Source organism: Protopterus annectens, chromosome 2.part0 (assembly GCF_019279795.1).
Source record: "Protopterus annectens isolate FY-2018-M chromosome 2.part0, PAN1.0, whole genome shotgun sequence".
Lineage (NCBI taxonomy): Eukaryota > Metazoa > Chordata > Ceratodontiformes > Protopteridae > Protopterus > Protopterus annectens.
In genome coordinates, this window is record NC_056728.1 from 68,905,403 (window position 1) to 68,926,236 (window position 20,834).

The 20,834-nt window shown below is 38.4% G+C and overlaps 1 protein-coding gene across 1 annotated transcript in view; it reads left to right on the forward strand.

Annotated features, from left to right (window-relative positions):
• The window catches only part of PCNT (pericentrin), a gene marked incomplete in the record, with an annotated part of 2,997,294 nt that overhangs the window by 88,474 nt on the left and 2,887,986 nt on the right, over positions 1–20,834 (forward strand). Inside the window, 1 exon segment of the mRNA XM_044060288.1 lies at positions 17,412–17,654. Coding sequence (XP_043916223.1) covers positions 17,412–17,654 — 243 coding nt within the window.

Genomic DNA, 20,834 nt, shown 5'->3' on the forward strand with positions numbered 1-20,834 from the left:
GTAATTGCATTTATTTCAAATAACTCACATATGTGGGAGTCTAGGAAATCAAGTCCCATCTCCTTGAGGTATGCAAGACATGAACATTGTATACTATTTCTGATTGATACAATAATGTTTAATCATAATAGAGTCCCTGGCTAATAAAAAATGAACACTATAGCTGTATTTGCTAACCAAGACTTCCTGACACTGTTTGTACCTTTCCATATTGGGCACAAGTTCCAAATTCCAAAACCAAGGTTTTTCTACTTGCCTTGTTTGCACTTTTGTGTAGGTAAGAAATAAAATGTCTCAGAAGCACATTAAAACAATCCATAAAATTATCACAAAACTATCTTGAAATAAAAACTATTTTGAAATTCAAACACTGACATTTTTTCTTCCCCCTTCATAATGGAGGAGAGAGACGTTCTCTGCTCTGCTTAATTTTAAGGATTGTCCTTCTCTTGAGGTTTTCTAGTTTAATTCACTTATCTGTTCCCCTGCCCTTCCTTGGGAAGTCCTATGTTAAGAGTTTATGCACGTCTTCTCTCCTCACTTCTCAGCATACCGGCTCAGTAGAGCTCAGCTTTATCTTTTGAAGACACCACTAATGTCATACTGTCCAGACAAATTACTTAACTGCAGCCCTTTGTGCATGAACCCAATTTAATTGCCCTTAAAGTCTGGGGGTGCACTCATGACCTCTTCTGCCTATCTACTGTTTAAAAAAAAAATCTCATGATTTATTCTTCACAAAATACATACCAGCTTACAGTTTCTTCACAAATTTAACAAAATGTTTTTGTATTATTTTTAATATAAACAATTAGTATAAATGCATAGTTATAGAAACCACTTGTACTTATTGTAGCTTTTGTTTCACAACTGCATTCTAATATCAAGCTGTAAGTGTATTAAGAAATGACCAAAGGTTAAAAAAAAAAAGTGCTAAAGGAGTTAAAAAAAAAAAAAAAAAAAAAAAAACAGTTACTATGATCAACAGTCTAGTTCCTGAAAAAAAAGAGAGAGAGAACAAACAATGCAGTTAATTTTTTTTTTTTTTTTAACTGCATTGTTTGTTCTCTCTCTCTCTTTTTCAGGAACTAGACTGTTGATCATAGTAACTTTTTTTTTTTTTTTTTTTATGCGGGCCCTGACCTTCCCAGACTAAAATGGGTAGTTTTACAAGAAGTGTTAAATGGCATATACTTGTACTAAAAGAGACTAGGTCAAAAAAGAAGACTGGTCGTCAGGCCAGGTGGCTTGTGTTTTTTTTTTTTTTTTTTTTTAAACATTATTGTTACTAAAAACATAGTTATGTGTTGACGTGCGGCACTAAGCAAAAAGCACGAAAGCCTGCACAGACCGTATTTATTAATGAGTATAAACTGTCAAAATTCTGCATGCATGCATGTTACTGATAAAAAGGTATAAAAACCTATGTTTTTGCTGCTTGGTGAGACTGCAAAGCAGTCTCCCATGACATCTGGTTAATTTTAAATAAAAAAAAATGTTTTGCACATCCTTAGAGTCGCTCCTTTTTTTTTATATAAATATCTTTAAATTATCATGTGTGACATAGGCAAACTTACATTTATATAAATAAAAAAAAATAACATTGACACCACTTTAGTTGCAAACATTATACATCACAGACACCATCGAAAGAACTGTAGTTGGAAACATTATACATCACTTATCTATCGAGTCATGGTCAGTTGAGCATTGTATGGCTCATTGAAATCCTGCCTCTTAAACTCTGTTTCTCTGCATATATTGTTCCCACAGTTCCCATTTTTCCCTCTAGTTTGCTCCTTCCATTTCTAAAGATCCCAGTTCCAGTTGCTTTATCTCTGTTAGTATTTTCACTACTTCTAGTAAAGTTGGTCTAGACTTTGACTTCCATTTTCTAGTAATTGCTTTTTTGGCAGTCACCATAATTAGACTCAGCAGGGCTTTACTATGTCTAGGCAATTCTGAATGTCCTTCAAGGATGCATCTGCAGTCATCACATATGGGTTGTCCTGCCTCAGGCAGCCCTTCGGTCGGCCGGATTCCAAAGTCTGGGTCCGGCGTCGGCTGAAATCGCCCTTTCCCCGACGTCAGAGCGCCTGGGGTATAAAAGCGTCAGCCGACGCCATCATCTTCATCTTTCTTGCCGCGTGGTGCCCGAAGCAGAAGCAGTTCGCAAGTGCCGGTCGGCCAGCTCCTGTGATTCAGCTACCGAAGACTTCAAAAGCTAAGTACCCCATTGGGGACTCTTTCTTGCCTCAGGCGATGTCAGATAAAATTAATAATTGCTTAACTTGTGGGAAACAAATACCTCATAAGGATTTCCACTCTTACTGCCTCCCCTGCCTAGGCCCAGACCACGACGTCTCGGCCTGTTCAGCCTGTGCTTCCTTCAACCGACGCACTCTTAGATGTCGGGCGGAGTTTGCAGAGGAATTTTTTGGGGCTAGTTTTGCTTACAATATGCCGTCGGAGACTCCGACTTCACATTTAACAAAGAAACGGAAGTACAAGGACCGACGCACGAGGGCCGTGGTTTCATCTGAAACCACGGCCAGGCCTACCGCCAGTGTCTCTGTCTCGACTGAAACGGAGTCCTTGGTACTTCCGACCTCCGAAACCGCTCTACCGACAACCTCGGCCCCCGGAGGCCCCTACGGAGTCAGTTATTGAATCTCCATCAGAAACTGGTGTCCTGGAACCTTCCAACACCATTCCTCTAGACAAGACTACACCAGCACGTGGTGCAGCCAGGCCTCCTGCATCCATGTCCATAAAGGCTTTCTCTAGGGCTAAAGCTGCTAAACACTCAAAAGCTTTGCCTCCCAGGATTATACCTCAGGGGCCCACTACAGGTTCACAGATCCTAAGTTTAGCAGAGGACCTAATTTCCTTAATTAGGGGCTCACAGCCTCATCCGGACAGGGGCTCTCAACCTCCTCCAGATAAAAGGCCCAGGGTTGAGCCCTCTGATCCCCACTCCTCAGATGAGGCCTCTGATGGCTCTGATCTCTTGGACTACCAGGAGGAGGCTTTTTCGGCCTACGACAATTCTGATGCAGAGGAATCTATCCCCTCGGCCTCCCCTCCTGAAGAGCTGTCCTTCGGGGAGACACTTCACACTATGAGAGAGCATTTCCAATGGCAGGGCCAGGAATTCTCTGATTCCAGAAAGAGATTAAGGACCTTCTTGCATTGGTCTCAGCATAGACCTTTGGCTATTCCTCCTGTTTTGAATGTCATTGATGATGTGTACTCTGAGTCTAGCACACCCCCTGACACTCTTCCTCCGGCTCCTGTCAAACCCGATAGGTACTACAGGGTCCTGGACTCGCATCTTTTCCTTTACAAGGCCCACTCTGCTGATCCAGAAACTATTTCCCAGGGCCCTAAAGAGGTTGCAGCTGCCACTACTAAAAATCCACTCCCCTCTGAAAGGGAGTCCAGGGCTTTAGAGAGATGGGGTAAAAAAGTGTATACTTCTGCTACTCTTTCTATGAGGGCTTTAAATTGTCACTTTCATATGATACAGTACCAAGAGTATTTGTTAGATGAATTGCATAAAAACTGTCTTCACCTGAACCCCTAGATCGCAAATCACTTCAGGATCTGGTACTTAACTCACAACAGGTTAGCAACCATTTCTTGCAGTGTGGTTATGATGCATTGGAAGCTTCATGTAGGTCAGCTATGACAGGTGCAGTCATACGTAGGCATGCTTGACTGAAGGAACAATCCCTGCCAGACCACGTTAAAGCAAAGCTTCTGGATGCTCCACTGGAAAAGCAAAAGTTATTTGGCTCCACTGCCCAGGAGGTCTGTGCATGTACATATATTTCTGTGCATTTTTGGAATTTATTGCATTTCTCCAAATTTAGCCTTCCTTAGAGGGCACCTGGCATCTGGGGCAAGAAAAACTGAAGAAGATGGCGTCGGCTGACGCTTTTATACCCCAGGCGCTCTGACGTCGGGGAAAGGGTGATTTCAGCCGACGCCGGACACAGACTTTGGAATCAGCCGACTGAAGGGCTGCCTGAGGCAGGACAACCCATATGTGATGACTGCAGATGCATACCTATCGGACATCTACATTTATGGTAGGTACAAAACTGTACTTTCTGTATCATAGCTCAAAAAAATCATTTCCCCCACTCAATCCAAGTTGCTCAACCAGCATCTCCGACAGAGCGGTTCACAGGGAATCCCTAAAGTCTGGCAGCTTACACTTAAGAATAATTTGTTCCAGCCACCTCTTTCTTGCCAGTCAGCTCCAATATTTGCTGTCCACCAAAAGAAAAGTCTTTTGCGTCTACTTCTGGTATAAAAATATCTATGTAAACACTTCCAGGCAAAGATCCTAAATCTTCTAGATTTAGTTGCATATTTGGGAGATGTACATATATCCTCCCATTGTCTCTTTGTAAATTGCTTATCTATTCTCTCTTCCCAATCTTTTCTACGTTCCTCTAATTCTTATCGTTATCATGCAATATTTTATATGCTCTACTAATTAGTCCTTTTTTAAATGCAGCTTCTTTTCTATATTTTGTGAAAAACCTTACCAGTGCTGGCCTTTCATTTAGGACCCCCCCATTTCTTTCTCTTTGCCTGTACTGTGATATCAATTATTGATGGGGAAGGCAGTCTCTAATCTGCAGTCCAAATAAATTCTTGTTCTCTTCCCGTTCTATTACTTTTTCCTTTCTAGTTGTACCTTGGTTCCTTTGTCAGTTTCCTCCAATAAATTCTAGCCCCCTCTTGTCTGTTATATGTATCTCTAACCATGGTCATCCCAATCTGCAGAATCTCTCTTCTCCATTCTTGTGCTGGTTTAGTTCTTGGAATACTCACTGCTATTTTATGAATATAATACTCTGTATGATTTTTGTTCTCAAGAGTCTGCATCCAAAATCCCAATCTCTTATTTCTTCAGATTCCCCCTGTATCATAATCCTTCCTTTCCACTTTGAATTATAGTTTTCTGCTTGTGCTGTGTGTAAAAGCCTTAACTGTGTGTGTGTCAAACTTTGCTAATCCTAGTCCACCTTGTTCTATTGGAAGAATCAGCTTTTCTGACTTGACCATTGCTGTCTTCCCTTCTCAGATAAAATCTTTCAACTTTTTTTTTCTCTTAATTGCTAATTACAGCTTCTCCTTTGGTTGATTTAAAAGTATGCCTGACCTGTGTAGAAGACTAAAGGGGCTAAAAACACTTTTTAATTGCTTGTATCTTAGTATCCATATAACAAAGCTTCCAGTTTCACAGTTTTTGTGTTATCTTCTGTTTAGTCTCTTCCCACATATCCTTAGCTGCCACAGCAGAGTCACTTCTGATCCATACTTTTTATCATGTCCCCATAAATATGGATATTGTTGGACCAATTCATGTGTGGGTGGGTCTACTACTAATGCCCGACACGACGATTCCCCGACAGAAAACTCACCGACGCCAGATGACCGACAACACACAAACCCGACAACGCAAAACACCGAACACCATTACACCGACACACGGAACGTAAACAACACGCGACACTACATAGCATACACACTAGCCCTGACCCAAACCCTAACCCTAAGGTCCGACACTATCGCACACTTCACCTACCTGCACCCTAACCCTAACTCACTTAACCCACCCCTAGCCCAAGCTCCGACACTAACGCACACATCACCTACCTGCACCCTAACCCTAACTCACTTAACCCGTCCCTAAACTACAGTCCCTCACTAGCACACACTTACCTTACCCGAACCACACCTCCGACACGAACAGACACTCACCTTTCCCACAGCCTAACCCGACATCCCACAATCTCGAGCACTTACCTGACCGCTCCTAACTCCGTCACCATCGCACACTTACCGCGTCGCGATCGCACATTCCCTTGTCGGTCTTTCCGCTGTCGGCAAATCACCCTGTCGGTACACTTACCTGTCGGTCATCTGGCGTCGGTGAGTTTTCCGTCAGGGAATCGTCGTTTCGGGCATTAGTAGTAGACCCGTGTGGGTACATAATTTACCACTATTGCCTTTATTTTAGCTTTATTCATTTTGTATCCCTTGGAGATTTGAAACTGTGTTCCACAACTCTGTAATGTCCCTTTCTGGTTTTGTCATGTATAAAATATTATCATCTGCAAATACAGACAGCTTTTCCTGAATAACGTACCAATTATATCCTTGAATTAGAGTCCCTTATTTTCTTTGCCAGTGGTTCTAAATATAATGCAAACAACAAAGGGGGATGCAGGCAACTCTGCCTGTTTCCTCTATTGAAGCAGAAGTTATCAGAGAGAACCCACTTTAATTTTCCCTCCAATCCCTCATATATACTCCTAATCAACCTTATAATTGTATCGGGGAAAGCAAATGCTTCCATTGGCCTGCTCATGAAGTCCCAGTCTACTCTATCCAGTGCTTTCTCTGCATCAAGATCCACCAATAACGGTGGTATTTTATTACATTTTGCTTCCCTCTGGATCATCTGTGTTCTGTTAGTATTGTTCGATATTTGCCTCCCCCTCCATAAAACCATACTGATTCTTATCAATCAGTTTTGGTATCACTTTGGCCATTCTTTTAGCCATTATAGACATAAACACTTTAAAGGTAGTATTGAAATGGGCCTGTATGAAGCTGGATCTGATGGGCCTTTACCCTTTTTAGATATTACCTTTACCACTGCCTTCTTCCAGGATGCTGGTACTTTTCCTCCTCTTAATACTGTTAAACAAAACCTTTCAGATCTTTATCAGTTTTCCCTCCTCCTAGCTTCCAAACTTCCAGAGGAATACCATCTATTTCTGGAGACTTTCCTGTAGATTGGTTACACACAGCAATTTTTATCTAGTCTCTTCCTATCCTGTTAGTAATTGAGCCTCCTCCTATCTCAAACCTTGGCATATGTCATTTTTCCATAATAAATTAATTTGTACCTTTTCTTTATTTTTTTTTCATATTTCTCTGCTTTATAGAAACTTTTATAAACTTTCTGAAATATTTCTAATACTTCCACAGGATTAGTTGTTATCTTCATTGTTATAGGCTTCCTAATCCTGGTCACAGCCCTTTCCAGTTTCCGTTACCCGAGTGATGTGATAACAGTTTTTGTGCTCTAGTAAGTGCTGTTTGATTTTTGTCTGTCTGTATAGCTGTCCCAGCTGAGAAAACACTTAAATGCTTTCAGTAAACACTTTCTCCAAGCCATTTCTCTTCCATCAAATTGTCTTGTAGTGACATGCAAATCAGACACCTTGTTTACCAGAAAAAAAGCCTTCTAATAATAAATGTTCTTTTTCATTTACATGCTTTGTAATAAACTTGTTACTGGATAATGCTTAGGGTGTTAACACAGTCATTTCCCTGTGCAAGCATGGGAAAAAGCACACTGATTTTCTTTTGTCATACTCTTATCCAGACCTTTCCTCTCCCCCTTCCCTTTTTTTTACATTGCAGTGCCTACATTTCTTAAAACTGGAGAAAGAAAAAGAGAGACGGGAGAAAAAGAAACAAAAGCACCTGTTTATAATCGTATCCCCATTGCATTTCAAAAAAATAAACCGAGAGAACTTTACTTCAACTCTAATTGGTTTTGTCTTGTCTTTAAAAACTAATTGCATTCAGAGAACATTGTCCTAGCCAGTTTCTTTTTTTTCCTCTTCCCTCGGCCAATCCCCCTTTCGCCAGACTCTCTCCATTTTCTCTCTATCAGATTGTCTCCATGGAGACGTGAGAATCAGCCAGTTTCTCTATCAGACTGTTTCCATGGGAACATGAAGACCAACTGCAGAATTTCTACTAAGTGTACATGCATTTGCTAGAAAAAAATCCTCATAATATTCAACAATCTTTTTCATTTACTTGTTCACTTAAAACGAATCAATCTAAGGTCCTTAATCCAGTCGTTTCCCCATGCAAGAATGAAAAACACATACTAATTTATACTGTCATGCATTTTTAACCAGGCTATTTATTTATTTAGTTTTTTTTTTTTTTTTTTTTGCATTGTATTGCTTATATTTCTCTAAACTGTACAATAAGAGAGAAAAGGAGGGAGAAAAAGGAGAAAAAAAAACTGCTCTACAATCCCCATTACACCTTAAAAATAGCATGCAAAGAAAACTGTGCACCACAGATACAGTACTATTAAGAAAATTTTTCTTTATTTAGTTAGCTTTTGCCCCTCTCTTTCCCTCCCCAAAGCATTTTCCGAACATTAATGACATGAAATAGGGCATATACTTTAGAGTCCCCCACAGATCAACAAACTTTTAAAAGTCCAATATTTCCAGATTTTCTTGTTCTGTCATATTTCACAAATATAATTATTGCATTGTAATCCCACATTAAGTAACTTTAAAACTGTACAAAAAGCTCTTCCTCAACATCCTAACCAGCCCTGTCACCAACTGCAGCCGGGTAATTGGGTTTAAGCCTGAGGTAAAAAGTTCCTTTCCAGGTCTTACTCACTACCTTGACTACAGTTCACTGCACAGGACTACCAGCCTAAATTCACTCATCCCACTGTAAAAAGACCTGTCGTGTAAGGGTCCCAGATGAATCGTCATTGCTGGCAAAAAAAAGATCAAAAGTATGAAGGACAAATCATCTGCCCCCAGTAAAAAAAAAAAAAAAAAAAAAAAAAATTAAAAATCCACTAGAACAACACTTCTTGATCCGTGAGAACAGGTACCTTTGCTTTGTTTTTGTTGCTGGTTCTGTTTATAACCTGGTCAGGGGAAAAAAAGTTTCCTGTTGGTTTTTCGACAGTATGCAGAAGACTTGAATGTGACAAACTGTTGGTTGTGTTCGCATATACCTCATCATTCCAGAGCAGGAATTTCCATGATTCCAATTCCTGCATTACAGGTAACATTTAAAGATCTTAGTGATACTAATCTAACCTGGTGTAATGCGAGTAATTTTTTTTTTATATTGTGTCTCTTCAGATTGCCACCACAAATCATGGAGAGACATGTTATACCAAAAATTAGACTATGCCATTGAAAATCAGCAAATGTAATGACACAAAACATAAAACTATGTTAAACTCTTGACTGTTAAAAGCTATGACTGGGGGCATAATAAAAAATTGTTACTATGTTTGTGGTAATTGTGCCTATCCCTAATTACCCACAAACTGGTAAGGGTGTTTTTTTGTGGGGTATATTACTCCTGCTATTCAGCATTTTAAAAACTCTCCAGCAGGTAAACTAAAAAAAAAATAAGCAGGCAATCCACTGGGCAAAGTATTACCAGTTTTCACTCTTTGGTATGGAGTGCAAAGGACAATGCTCAACATCATCATGCTTGCTCAAATTCTTGAAAAGGTAGCTAACCATACTTCACATCACATAAAAATGGCAAATCAAAAAAGAACTAAAATTTAAACTGTGGTTTTAGAAAATGAAATGACACTCTGTATAATGCTTGCTGCAACAGGGGGTAATGTGCCCATTGTTCTTATATTAGTGACTATTATGATAAACAAAAATGGTTGGCCAATTTCATAAAGTAGAGGGCCAAAGATCTGAACATCACTTTTGAACATCACTTTTATACAATAGAAACTTTTTGGATGGTTAGCCAGTGTATTTGTTTACTTAAAAACTAGTATATTACAAAGTATTATTAAAGTAATTGGTGTTATTATTTTAATTGTTTTAATATTTTCTGTTCTAAAGGCTGTAATCACAAAATGTTTAATCTCACCTGCACGTAAAATGCCCTGTTACCCACTAATAAACTTAAAGTAAATAAAGCTTCAATCACTGCAGATGATAAATATTATGATGCTAAACCGTATTTTATCAAATTAAAAAAAAAATCCGAATATAATTGTGGATAGTGTCAAACATTTGTTAAAAAATTGTATTTCTCATGATTATTCACAAAATGCATATTGAAGTAGTTTCTTCATAAATAAATTTAACAAAATGTTTGTTAAAAATTTGTAATGTAAATCAAACCACAAATATGTGTTGTAGTTTTTAATTTTTTCACAACTGCATTCTAATATCAAGCTACGTTTATTAACAAACGACTAAAGGTGTAAAAAAAAAAAAAAAAAAAAAAAGTGCTAAAGTAAAAAAAAATGTTACTGTGATCAAGAAAGTCTGTTTTTTTTTTTTTTTTACTTTAGGAACTAATGTACAAAAAATGTTATTTATGTTAGCTCTGACCTTCCCAGACTAAACTGGTACTAAAGGATACAATGGCAAAAAAAAAACAAGACAGTTGCCAGGCCAGGTGGTTTGTGTGTTTAAAAAATTATTGTTACTAAAAACATGGCTAAGTGTTCATGTGCAGCACTAAGCAGAAAGCACGAAGGTCTGCAGAGACCCTATTTGTTAACTAAATATAAAACGTCAACATTCTGCATGCATGTTACTGATCTTAAAAAAAAGGTGTACATTTGTTTTTGCTGCTTGGTGAGATGCTTTAAAAACTTTGTAAAGACTGTGCTGACATCTGGTTAATTTAAATAAAAAAAAATGTTTGCACATCCTAAAGAGCTATTCTTGACTCAAGACAAAAGGTAAATCAGTGTTATTTATGTATATGTAGTGTTTATCTAACACTACCAAAATGTGAACCAAATGTCCAATTTGTTTATCTTTAGAGGCAAATCTGATTTTCAGTCAGGATGGGTGTGTTTTTAAGCAGTTGGCCTAGAGTAACTGAATGACTTACGTTTGGAAGGGTGGTGTTTCTTTCAGTTTTCTCTAATGATAGAAACGGTAAAAAGGTGTTCAGATTATGGCTGTATGTGATTATATGGCTAAATTTAATTTCCTTCTGCTATCAGTCTTACTTCACAGGATTTCTTGTGTTTGCAAAAGCATTTGGAAGAAGTTGAGTGCTCATCTGTATTGCATTCTTTAAGATGATCTAAGTGACGAAGATCTGTACTGCTGCAACGTAGTATGCATTGCATACCTTCTCTGAGCATTAAAAGTAGACTTTTCTTTTTTGTCCAGAGCATCCCTTTTTCCTAAGTACTGCACAAGTCTCCACCCAGAGTTAGTCTGGAGTACTCCAAGAGACTTGGGGTGAAATTTGTAGGCACTATTTTGGTGCACCACAGTAGTTCCACAATTTAGGATGGTGACGCTGCAGGTAGCAAGACTTGCACATCGACAATGCAGATGAACCCACATATCTCCATAGTAGCTGTTTTGTAGTTCAAAACACGTTAACCAAGCCTATGTTTGCTTAGCTAGCTGTTGGATTGTAACCTAATGGCTTTGGACTGCCTTCCACATTTGACCCCAGTGGCAAAGAAAGAAGTCATTGAAGTCTGCAGTTATACCAGATATAATGATTGCCCCCACACACATGCCAAAACTGCTGGACATATTCATTAAGAAGTATGAAGGTGCATTATTAGCATGCACATTTTTGTATATGTATTCAGAAAAGTCCAGTGACAATCTGCACTTGCTGATCCTCTTGGCAGCAGTTTTCTTCTGTCACAACACTAAGCGGATATGCCAGTTTTAACCAGTGCCACTGATCTATTTTGGCCAATGGGGAGACAGCTGGCAGGAGTACATGTAATACAAGACTGTTTTGATATGCTCCTGTAGCCTAGTATTAAATGGGTAATGAGGGCACTGCTATTCAGAATAGTTATTTGTGGTTCAATTCATGCAGACTGGTACTATGTATACCGGTATCCTGACAGTTGAGTGTATTTCAGGGATGCCATTCTGACTAATGCCACAGATGCTATGGTAGGTAGTTTGTATTATGTCTGTTTCTATGCACTTGTGTAATGTTATTGTATGTTGCCTTCCTTGTCATATAACATGATAATGAGGGCACATGAGGTGGAGGTGACGCATAGGAAAGGAATGGTCGTGTAGTCCACAAAGAGCAGGAAGCCCATCCTGTGGTACTGGGACTTGTGTATATCCTTATGTTGGTGCAAGTGTCTAACAAATAGACATTCTGAACTGGCACACAGCTTTGCGTGATTATGTTAATAGGTTCTTTTTAGGTGGGTAGTTGGAACAGCCATATATAACTTAGTCATGCACCCATAAGAAGTTTTGCTAATAGATTTATTTCCTTTCTTTAAAAGGGCCATAGTACTAATCCTGGAGTAAATTTATGTGAAGACTTGTGATAGTGATGATGTAACTTCCTTTTCAAGTTGAAGGTATAACGCCTTGGCACCCTTCAAGTGTTGTTCCACAGGTAGGGAATCCCTTCGGTAATGTACTGGTACCATCAGGATGTTCTGTTTTATATTACAATCCAAGCTAAAAATTTGAGTGAGGATTCCTAACATTACCAATGTTTTGGTAGTGGTGATGGTGATGTAAGATAGGGTCTTTACTGGCCTAAAAGGCAAGACAGAGCTTCCTTTAGGAATTTATAAGAGCAGGAAAAAAAATCTGGCTAGCTAAGGGAGCCTAGCTCTTGGCTCTTTTTGTTTTTTTAGGAAAGGTTGAGGTCTTTTAAAGATTGATAGGACATGCGTTTTTTAAAATACTATCCGAGCATTTATATTTAGTGATCCTTATTAAGCAAGGGAAAGGGGAACTAAGGCTTCTTTGGATCTTGACCATATACCTTTGGTCTGGGCGGATTATCTGTAAGCCAGTTGCAGTTCTTTGATGTAAAGGCTTAGATCTGTAATGACTGTATCAACCTAGGGTGGGGTTCCATTTATGTGAAAATCCAAGATGTGGTTTCACTGATTTTTTTTTCCTGCAAGTATAAGGTGATTGCAATGTAAGGTGCTTACTGCCTAGCCCTTCTTGGATAATGAGTATAAGTAGTGGCAACCAGTATGCAGTCATCTGCAGACTTGGTCAGACACAAACATGGAACATTCTGTGTCTGCATAAAAAAAAAAAAAAAAAAAGATGCCAAAGAGAAGGAGCCCAGCACAGAACCGTGAAGGACTTATGTAGTGACTTGTTTTATTAGATGAGAAGGTACCACCAACACCCTCTCCCTTTTGTGTGCAGTCTGACACGAGTAGCAGTCCTTTTAATAGAGGGGTTAGTGTTTCAACTGTTAAGTCAAAATTGCCTGAGGAAGGGATTTGTACTACATGCCTTAGCAAGTTTAGCGTCATGAACAAAATTACCCCATCAGCAGCATCAGTCACCCTCAAAACAGATGATCTCATTAAACGAACAAGACCTATCCTTTGCAGAACTACACTGACTGACTGGGATTGAGAGTATGTATGTTGCTAGTTCTGCTGTTAATGAGTTTTACTTAGATCTGCTCCATGATTTTGCAGATAATGCTAAGGCTAATGGGATAGGATTCAGCAGTGTTGTACTTTGTGCTAACAACAAGGCAGCCTCGTATATTATCTGAGCACATGGAGATGTTATTTTTAGTTTTGGTAATGGCTTCCAGCATTCTGTCCTTAGTGAGAATGGGATACGTGCTTAAAAGATTCAAGAGAGGGGTAAATGTATCAACCAGGGCACTTGCTACAGCTTTAGTGTCTGAACACGTAGTGACATTAACTTTTACATTTTTCAGTCATGGGCATTGCATAAGGAGCCTTAAAAGTAATTGAAGAAAGCTTTATGATTATCCCTCTGAGTTCGCTACTATCAGTTCATATTTAGCCTTACTGTTCCTAATGATGTTTGCAGACTTGCTTATGTATCACTTGAGTGAGAGTGGAAAATGTTTTGTATGAGCCGTATAATTTTTCCGTCTGTTGTAAAGTTTTAAATTAGAGTTCTGCAGGAGGGGGTTGCCCTAGAATTTCACACCATGTTTGTGCCTAGATATGATTTCTGTATATATAATTTGGTAGAAGTGGCTGTAAAAGTAATGAGTGAGCCTTTTAGCATTAAGAGATTGCCCAGCTAGGGGCAGAGTATTTTTGACAGTTTTAAGGCTATCCAGTAAGGATTTATAGGATTAGCTGTGGAGCTGATCCTGAATGTACTTTGGCAGTTTGGTACTAATTTTGAGAGAAAAGACATTTCTGGTGTAATCTGACCAGTGACAGGATGATAATAATTGTGCAAGCAGTATTTGTAAGGACAAGGTAAAGTGCAGTTTTCCCTCCGTTTTGAACATGGCGAGTTTCCATCTATGTAGTTATTAATGGAATGTAATAAACTGATATATGTATTGCTGGCTGTACAAGATTCCTTGTTGATGGATGCATATGTGAAGTTTTCTGGAGTTAGGCTATTGGGATTAACAGGTATGAAATCCAGCTGATGTCTGGCATTGGAGGATCTGTAGTTGGTAGTGATAGTACTAACTTTTTCATATGTCACGGACTTTGTATTCAGAAACCTTTATATGTTCAAAGGTCAAATCTTCGAACGTGCTGCTGCGAACTGTAAACTGCAAAATTCCAAAATCGTGAAAACCTAAGCGTCGAATTATGAAATGTCATCCCCTTTTAGACCCATGGTAGCACTTGTTTCAGCGATGGTGCATTTCGAAATTCGATTATTTTACAACATTTTGGGAATTCGGCATTACGGAATTTGCATATCTGGTTCGCGGATGTGCATATACGACCATTTGACTTTTAAGCATGTAAAGGTAAACCTCAGAAACTTAGATTCCTAGAATGAGTATATATGATTCCACGTGACTTGGTGATGTGCAGTAGATTCATCTGTATTTAGTAAGATGGATGCCTTGTATGTCGCATACTAACAGTTATTGTTGGTATTAAGTTGTGCATTTAGCAAAGAAGGTGTCAGTCCCTTTTTCTTAATCTGTCCAATGGTTTTATTCAGATTTGTGTGGTTAATTTTGTTTTACAGGACAATCTACGGATTTATTTATTTATTTTTCAATATATTAAAAAAAAATTCGTAGATGTAAGCCCTTGTTCTGTAGAACAAGTTACCACAGAAATCTATGTAAAACCATTACACACATTAAGAAGAAGGGACTGACACCTGTTTTGCTAAATGCACAACTTGAGGCCATCGGTAAGTGTTGCAGAAGACCAGTAGTAGTACGTGCACATCTGCTGCAATAGTAAAAACATTTTTCCCCCCAATAGGGCCAAATTTGTTTCATACGCTTGTGTTCTGTTACGTTATAACTGTGCAATTGGTAACCTTTTAAGAGCTTTTCTGGCCATGTTTCCAGATGGGATTTTGTTTGTTGCAGCTGATGGGGAGATTGAGATGTGCTGGTCAGGGTTTTTGTTTGCACTGCTTTAATGCATTCTAAGCCAGTTTAAGTAGTGCAGCGGTATTTCACAACAGGCTGTACTGAAGTTGTTTTCCATTTGCTGCAAAAGCTATTTATCTCCCTGTATCTATTTTGATTAATAGGACTATCTCTGAAGGAAAGATCCCCACCATTTGGAAAATATCTCATATAATTCCTCTACATAAAGGAGGCTCTTCTACTGAGCTCTCCAACTTTCGCCCTATTGCCTTACTGTCCCCATTAGCTAAGATAATGGAAAGATGCGTACACAAACAATTTCTTAACTACCTTCTTCAAAACAAACTTCTAGCTGACTGTCAACATGGATTCAGACCTTTCCACAGCACTACCACTGCCCTCCTCTCCTTCTCTGACTCCATAAATAATAATCGAAATAATAATTGTTTTTCCTCAGCACTATTCATAGACCTATCACAAGCTTTTGATATGGTTAACCATAATATACTTCTTGAAAAACTCAACATTTTCTCTCTCCGCTCACATTCTCTACAATGGTTTAGAAGTTATCTAGTAAACAGGCAACAATCAGTGCTTTGGGGGAACAATCTATCATGCTTACTTCCAGTAAATATTGGTGTTCCACAAGGATCAATCCTAGGACCCCTTCTTTTCTCATTATTTATCAATGACCTTTATTTGAATGTGCCACAAGCTACCTGCATCCAATATGCAGATGACTCGACTTTGATCTGCACTGCTAAAAATGTTTCCTCCCTCCAGTCTATCACCCAAATAACTTTCCAAAACGTTGAAAAATGGTTTATGCAACACTGCCTCCTCCTTAACCCCAAAAAAACTAAGCTTCTTCTCTTTACTCCTACTAATAAATCTCCTATACCTTTCTTCACTATCTCCTCAAATAATTCTACATCTATTAACCCTGATAAAACCACGCGACTATTAGGTGTAACCATTGACAACCATCTCAACTTTGATGACCATATTAACACTACTATTAAAGCTGTTAATAAAAAAATTTGGAACACTTTACAGAATTAAACCCTTCCTTACCCCAGCAGCCAGAAAAAACATTGCACAGACCCACCTGATTTCCACCCTTTTCTATGCCTCAGCTATATATACTACCTTATCTAAAAATAACATTACCAAACTCTCTACCTGTTATAATAGTATAGCGAGATTCATTACTGCTACTCCCCTCAGAACTCACCACTGTCACAACCTCAAACAACTAAACTGGCTAGAGCTTAACAACCACCTACTCTACCAACAATTACTTGTCATTCATAAGACCCTTCACTTCCCTGACAATACTCCTAGCCTGGCAAGACTGATTTCTCCTTATAAAAATCTAGCCACACTACGCTCTGCTAATAAACTCCTAGTATCCTCAACTAAATCTTACAATAAAGCTGGAGATGCGTTAATTTCAAATTCCATAGGTAAACACTGGAATCAACTCCCTCAAGATATAACTAATCAAGACTCTACCCCTCTGTTCAAAAAACATATCAAAGAACATCTTAAAACTCAATGGCTATGTCCTTGTACTAATCCCGACTGAAAGTATGTCTCCTCACATTAATTTTTGCTACCCTTCCCCCTTCCTGAGCTCCAAACTTACACTTTCTATTGTTGAGAGTTACTTCTTAAAAGTATGCCTATTTTTTTTTTTTCAATTTGTTGAACTTATCTTATATGTTTTTAGATTTTATTTTGCAATTCTCTTTTTTAAACTTTTTTAACTTTTATATTGTTTTAAGATAACTTTTTTGTGATATACCAGTGTTGTTTTATGCATGTACTGGAGCTTTTCTCCCCGGGCCTCTACTGTAAACGGATATATATCCAGTTGGACTAGCCCGGTCAACAAATGTAAAATAAAATAAATAAAAAAATAAATAAAATTTGATTTCCAACTGCAATGTTTTTTAATTTTTAATAGTGCAAAATTTAGTTGCAGTTTCCTTTGCAAAAGTTACTGCTAAATGTAGTCTGACTTTTTTTTTCTTTCTTGTGGCTGTACAGAGTATATTCTTGCTAGTGTGACTTTTTTGTTGGACTTGTAGCTGAGTAGCCTTTCTGTTTCAGACACTATTGTCTTTGTGTAGTTATGGGTGTAGTGCTGTGAAGTGGATTGGATAGGCTATCCCTGCAATATTTGTTACACAAGGATGTTCAGCATGCTGATACTGTGGTACTCCTGCCACTGTTTTATTTACATTGACTTGTATCTGTCCTTTACTTCTCTTCCTCAGTTCGCTAATTTCAGGCAGCGAAAAGCAAAATGTATCAGCACTACACAGAAAAAAGTGCCAAAAAGGAAGGGTGCGCCTGTCAACTCTCATAATGTTCCAGTGGAAGAATGCACATTAACAAGCCAGGTTGGACATACTGCAGAAGTGAAAGATGTAAATGCATCTGTTAAAAATTCTGAGGCATTTTATTTGGGAGATGGAGCTGGAAATGAAATAATGTACGATTCCAGGGATATTACTGAGGTATGAAACACTTTTTTTCCATTTGCCTTTTAAAATATTAGTTTAGTTTTTTAGCATTGTAATGTTTAGGTATAAGACTGAGTACAAATTTTGTTGATATGTTGTTTTTTCTTTCCCTGTCCCTGTCTAATCTTGATAGATTCTAGAACCATTTGCTCAGGGCTCCTTCAGCCTTGCTTTTACTGTTCATGTCTGAAGTGGTGCGGGTACAGGGCAATCTGCAGAAAAACTTCTCAGAATTCCTTTCCCTTCTATGTAGCAGGCAGTCATGCTAGACAGATGTAACACATGTTGCACACTTGATGCATAGTAAGAAGGCTGTTTTTGTGTCTTTCTCTAAGTAATGATAAACCAGATGCTAAGCCTGACTTTCCCACTCCATGTAGTGAATTGCTGTGTCACTCCTTCTCAAAAACTGCAGTATGCTACAAAATTACGTCTTGGATGGGAATAAACATTTTCATGTAGCCACAGCTATGGTTATAATAATGAAAGGAAGCTTTTTTAGGTGCCCCCCCATGTCATAGTCGTCAGTTTCAGTGTAGCTAGATTTTCTACTTCCCATGCAAGACTGATCTATTTGCCAGCAGGACAGAAGAGGTCCAACTGACCCTTAACCTGTTTGCCTCTGAGCTCGCATTATTTGTTTGATGCATAGGTATGAATGCAAAATGTATGGTGCATATAGTGTTTGAAATATAAAATTGTACTTGCATCTAAAACCATCTTAAGGTATGTTGAAATGGCAGTTTTAACAGTTCCTCTCTACTGTGGTGTATCTTACTGTGATTTTTTTTTCTTGTAGGGTATCATATGGAGATTTTTTTTATTTGCCTGTGCTGTTTTTTTTGCCTTTGATAACTACAGTGTTTGTTGGTTATACATTCAGAATATATTTTTGGACTAGTGTACTGAAGTTAGAGAAGACTGTTCTTGCAGTACATTGACTGACTTAAAGATAGATGTAACTGATTGAAACTGTAGGTGAAATGATCTTCATTTTGAACTTGATGCCTGTGTGTTTTTAGTAGAGATGATCGCAGTGTAGGAACTTAATTGTTTACTAGCAGTGGCAAAACCTGACTGGGATATTTAATTACGTTCACTAATTTTCTGAGTTGCTATGGGTTATGTGACTCATTTTGATTGTTCTATCCTGTCTAGGAGTGAATGGTTAATGGATTGGTACTTTTCCCAGAAAGAGAACTTTTACAGTCTTAATTTCCAGTCATTTCAAAAAGCAGTGCTGAAAACACATTGTAATACTGTGTTGGGAATGCCAGTATGATAGAGACGTAATTGCTTTTTGAAACAGTTATGTAATTGGTAAAGGATGACATTAGAATAGCACGGATGTCAGTTAATAGGAGAAAAATAAAACCACCTGAAGATAATGTCCTGTGAAAATCGGTCTTCTGTTCTTCAAATAAACTTTTAATGTTATGCTGAAGCCTAAGGGTAGGAGTCCCTTGAACTGTCATTGTCAACAAGATGAAATACTACGTTTTGTATTGCTTTTATTATTAACTACATAATTTGGTTTAATGCTTCTTTCTCCCCATTGCCTGATGATCAGCTGCCCTATTTTGGAAGCCATCACAAAAAGTAGCCATCTTGATTTTTTTGTGGTTGGCTCCCTGCCCCTTCCCCCTGGTGGCCGATACGAGCACCCACATCACCATTTCACCATTGTATGTTCTCTGCTCATATCCGTTATGTTTTTGCTCCCACAGGAATGTGTAGGGCCTACCATTCTCAGCTTGGCACATCAAGCCCCTGACTTCCTGATCTTGGGCCATTTTATTGTGAAAATCTTCATTTGCACAGAAGCAGTTTGGCTAATATTTTTCTTCACCCAGGATGGGGTGAGCCAGTGAAAAATACAAACTCCCACACTCCCTGGCTGCCAGTTCCAGTGTCTGAACTGCTAGGTGAACTTTGGGTGTCCAGGTTGCAGTCAGGGCTTTTATTTCTGTATGCCTCAGAGCGGAGTAGAATTTGTTTTTGTCTTTATTTTACCTTGCCTGTAATACTCCAAAGTATACTCTGTCTCTGTTACTATATTGAGTGACCCTGAGCAAGTCATTAAACCAGACACTGCTTCCGGGCTGACCCTGATAAGGTCCAAAATGTGTTAGTTCTCTACTATGGTCAGCAAATAAATACATTTTATATGTGTATAACAGGCTTTCTAACAAAAGAAAAAAAGGGTGTGATTGTGTGTGTTGTGGGGGGGGGTTATAAAAAAACAAATTTGTATCTTCAAAGGTTTATATCTCAGGGCTTTGGTAATCTCTCATTAAAATGCTTCTAATGCGCCATATCCCCCTGGATGAATATTGGTGACCTTGAGACTTTCGTCTGACTCTCCCTTGTAGTTTTTTTCTGTGCTGTTGTGGGTAGTATTGTTGTATTCCTTCCTTTTGTTATGCCGTTGTTGAACTCTGTTCTTGTAGGTCACTGCTTTCTCAGATTTGTCAGGGCTATCTGCAAGACCTTTGTGATGAAAGGCCAGTCATTGGAAAATTGTCATGACAGTTCTTAAAGTTTTCTTTATACATATCAAAACTACTGTAATTTAGGCACCTCCATTTATCCTCGATCCTTCTAGATTTACTGATGCTTCTCATAGAGTAAGACTATGTATGTGCATACCTTGGTAAATGAGCTAAGCCAAAAAAAAAACTCTTCACTGTGTAGAGCCAGCAAATGAAGACCTTCAGTTGTGACAAAAATAACTTCTTTCTGACCCTTTTACTTTGAGTTTTATAGGTCAGTGGCTTGATTTTTACCCACAAATGTTCAGATGAATGCTTTTCTATTATGTTGGCTGGGATTTTGGTGATTTGAGTAGTTCCAACAAGATGGCACACACACACAATTTTGTTTTTCTTTTGGAAAGCTAGGATTTAAATAGAGTTTTAACAAATTACTCAAGTTTACAAACAGTAAAATCGTACACTGCTTTACAAATCAGTGATTGTATTGTGCATGGAAAAAGAACTTCAGGCAGCAGTTTCTCAGTGTAATTAAACATCTGCATGTGTTACTGCAGCTTAAAACCCAAAATATGTATGTTACACATGCTGTGCTCTAAAGAGTTTCTCCTGTTTCTTAAAGTTTTGAAGAGGTCTCAAGTGATGTTAAGGAAATAATGTGGAGAGGGATAGTAGTGAAGTA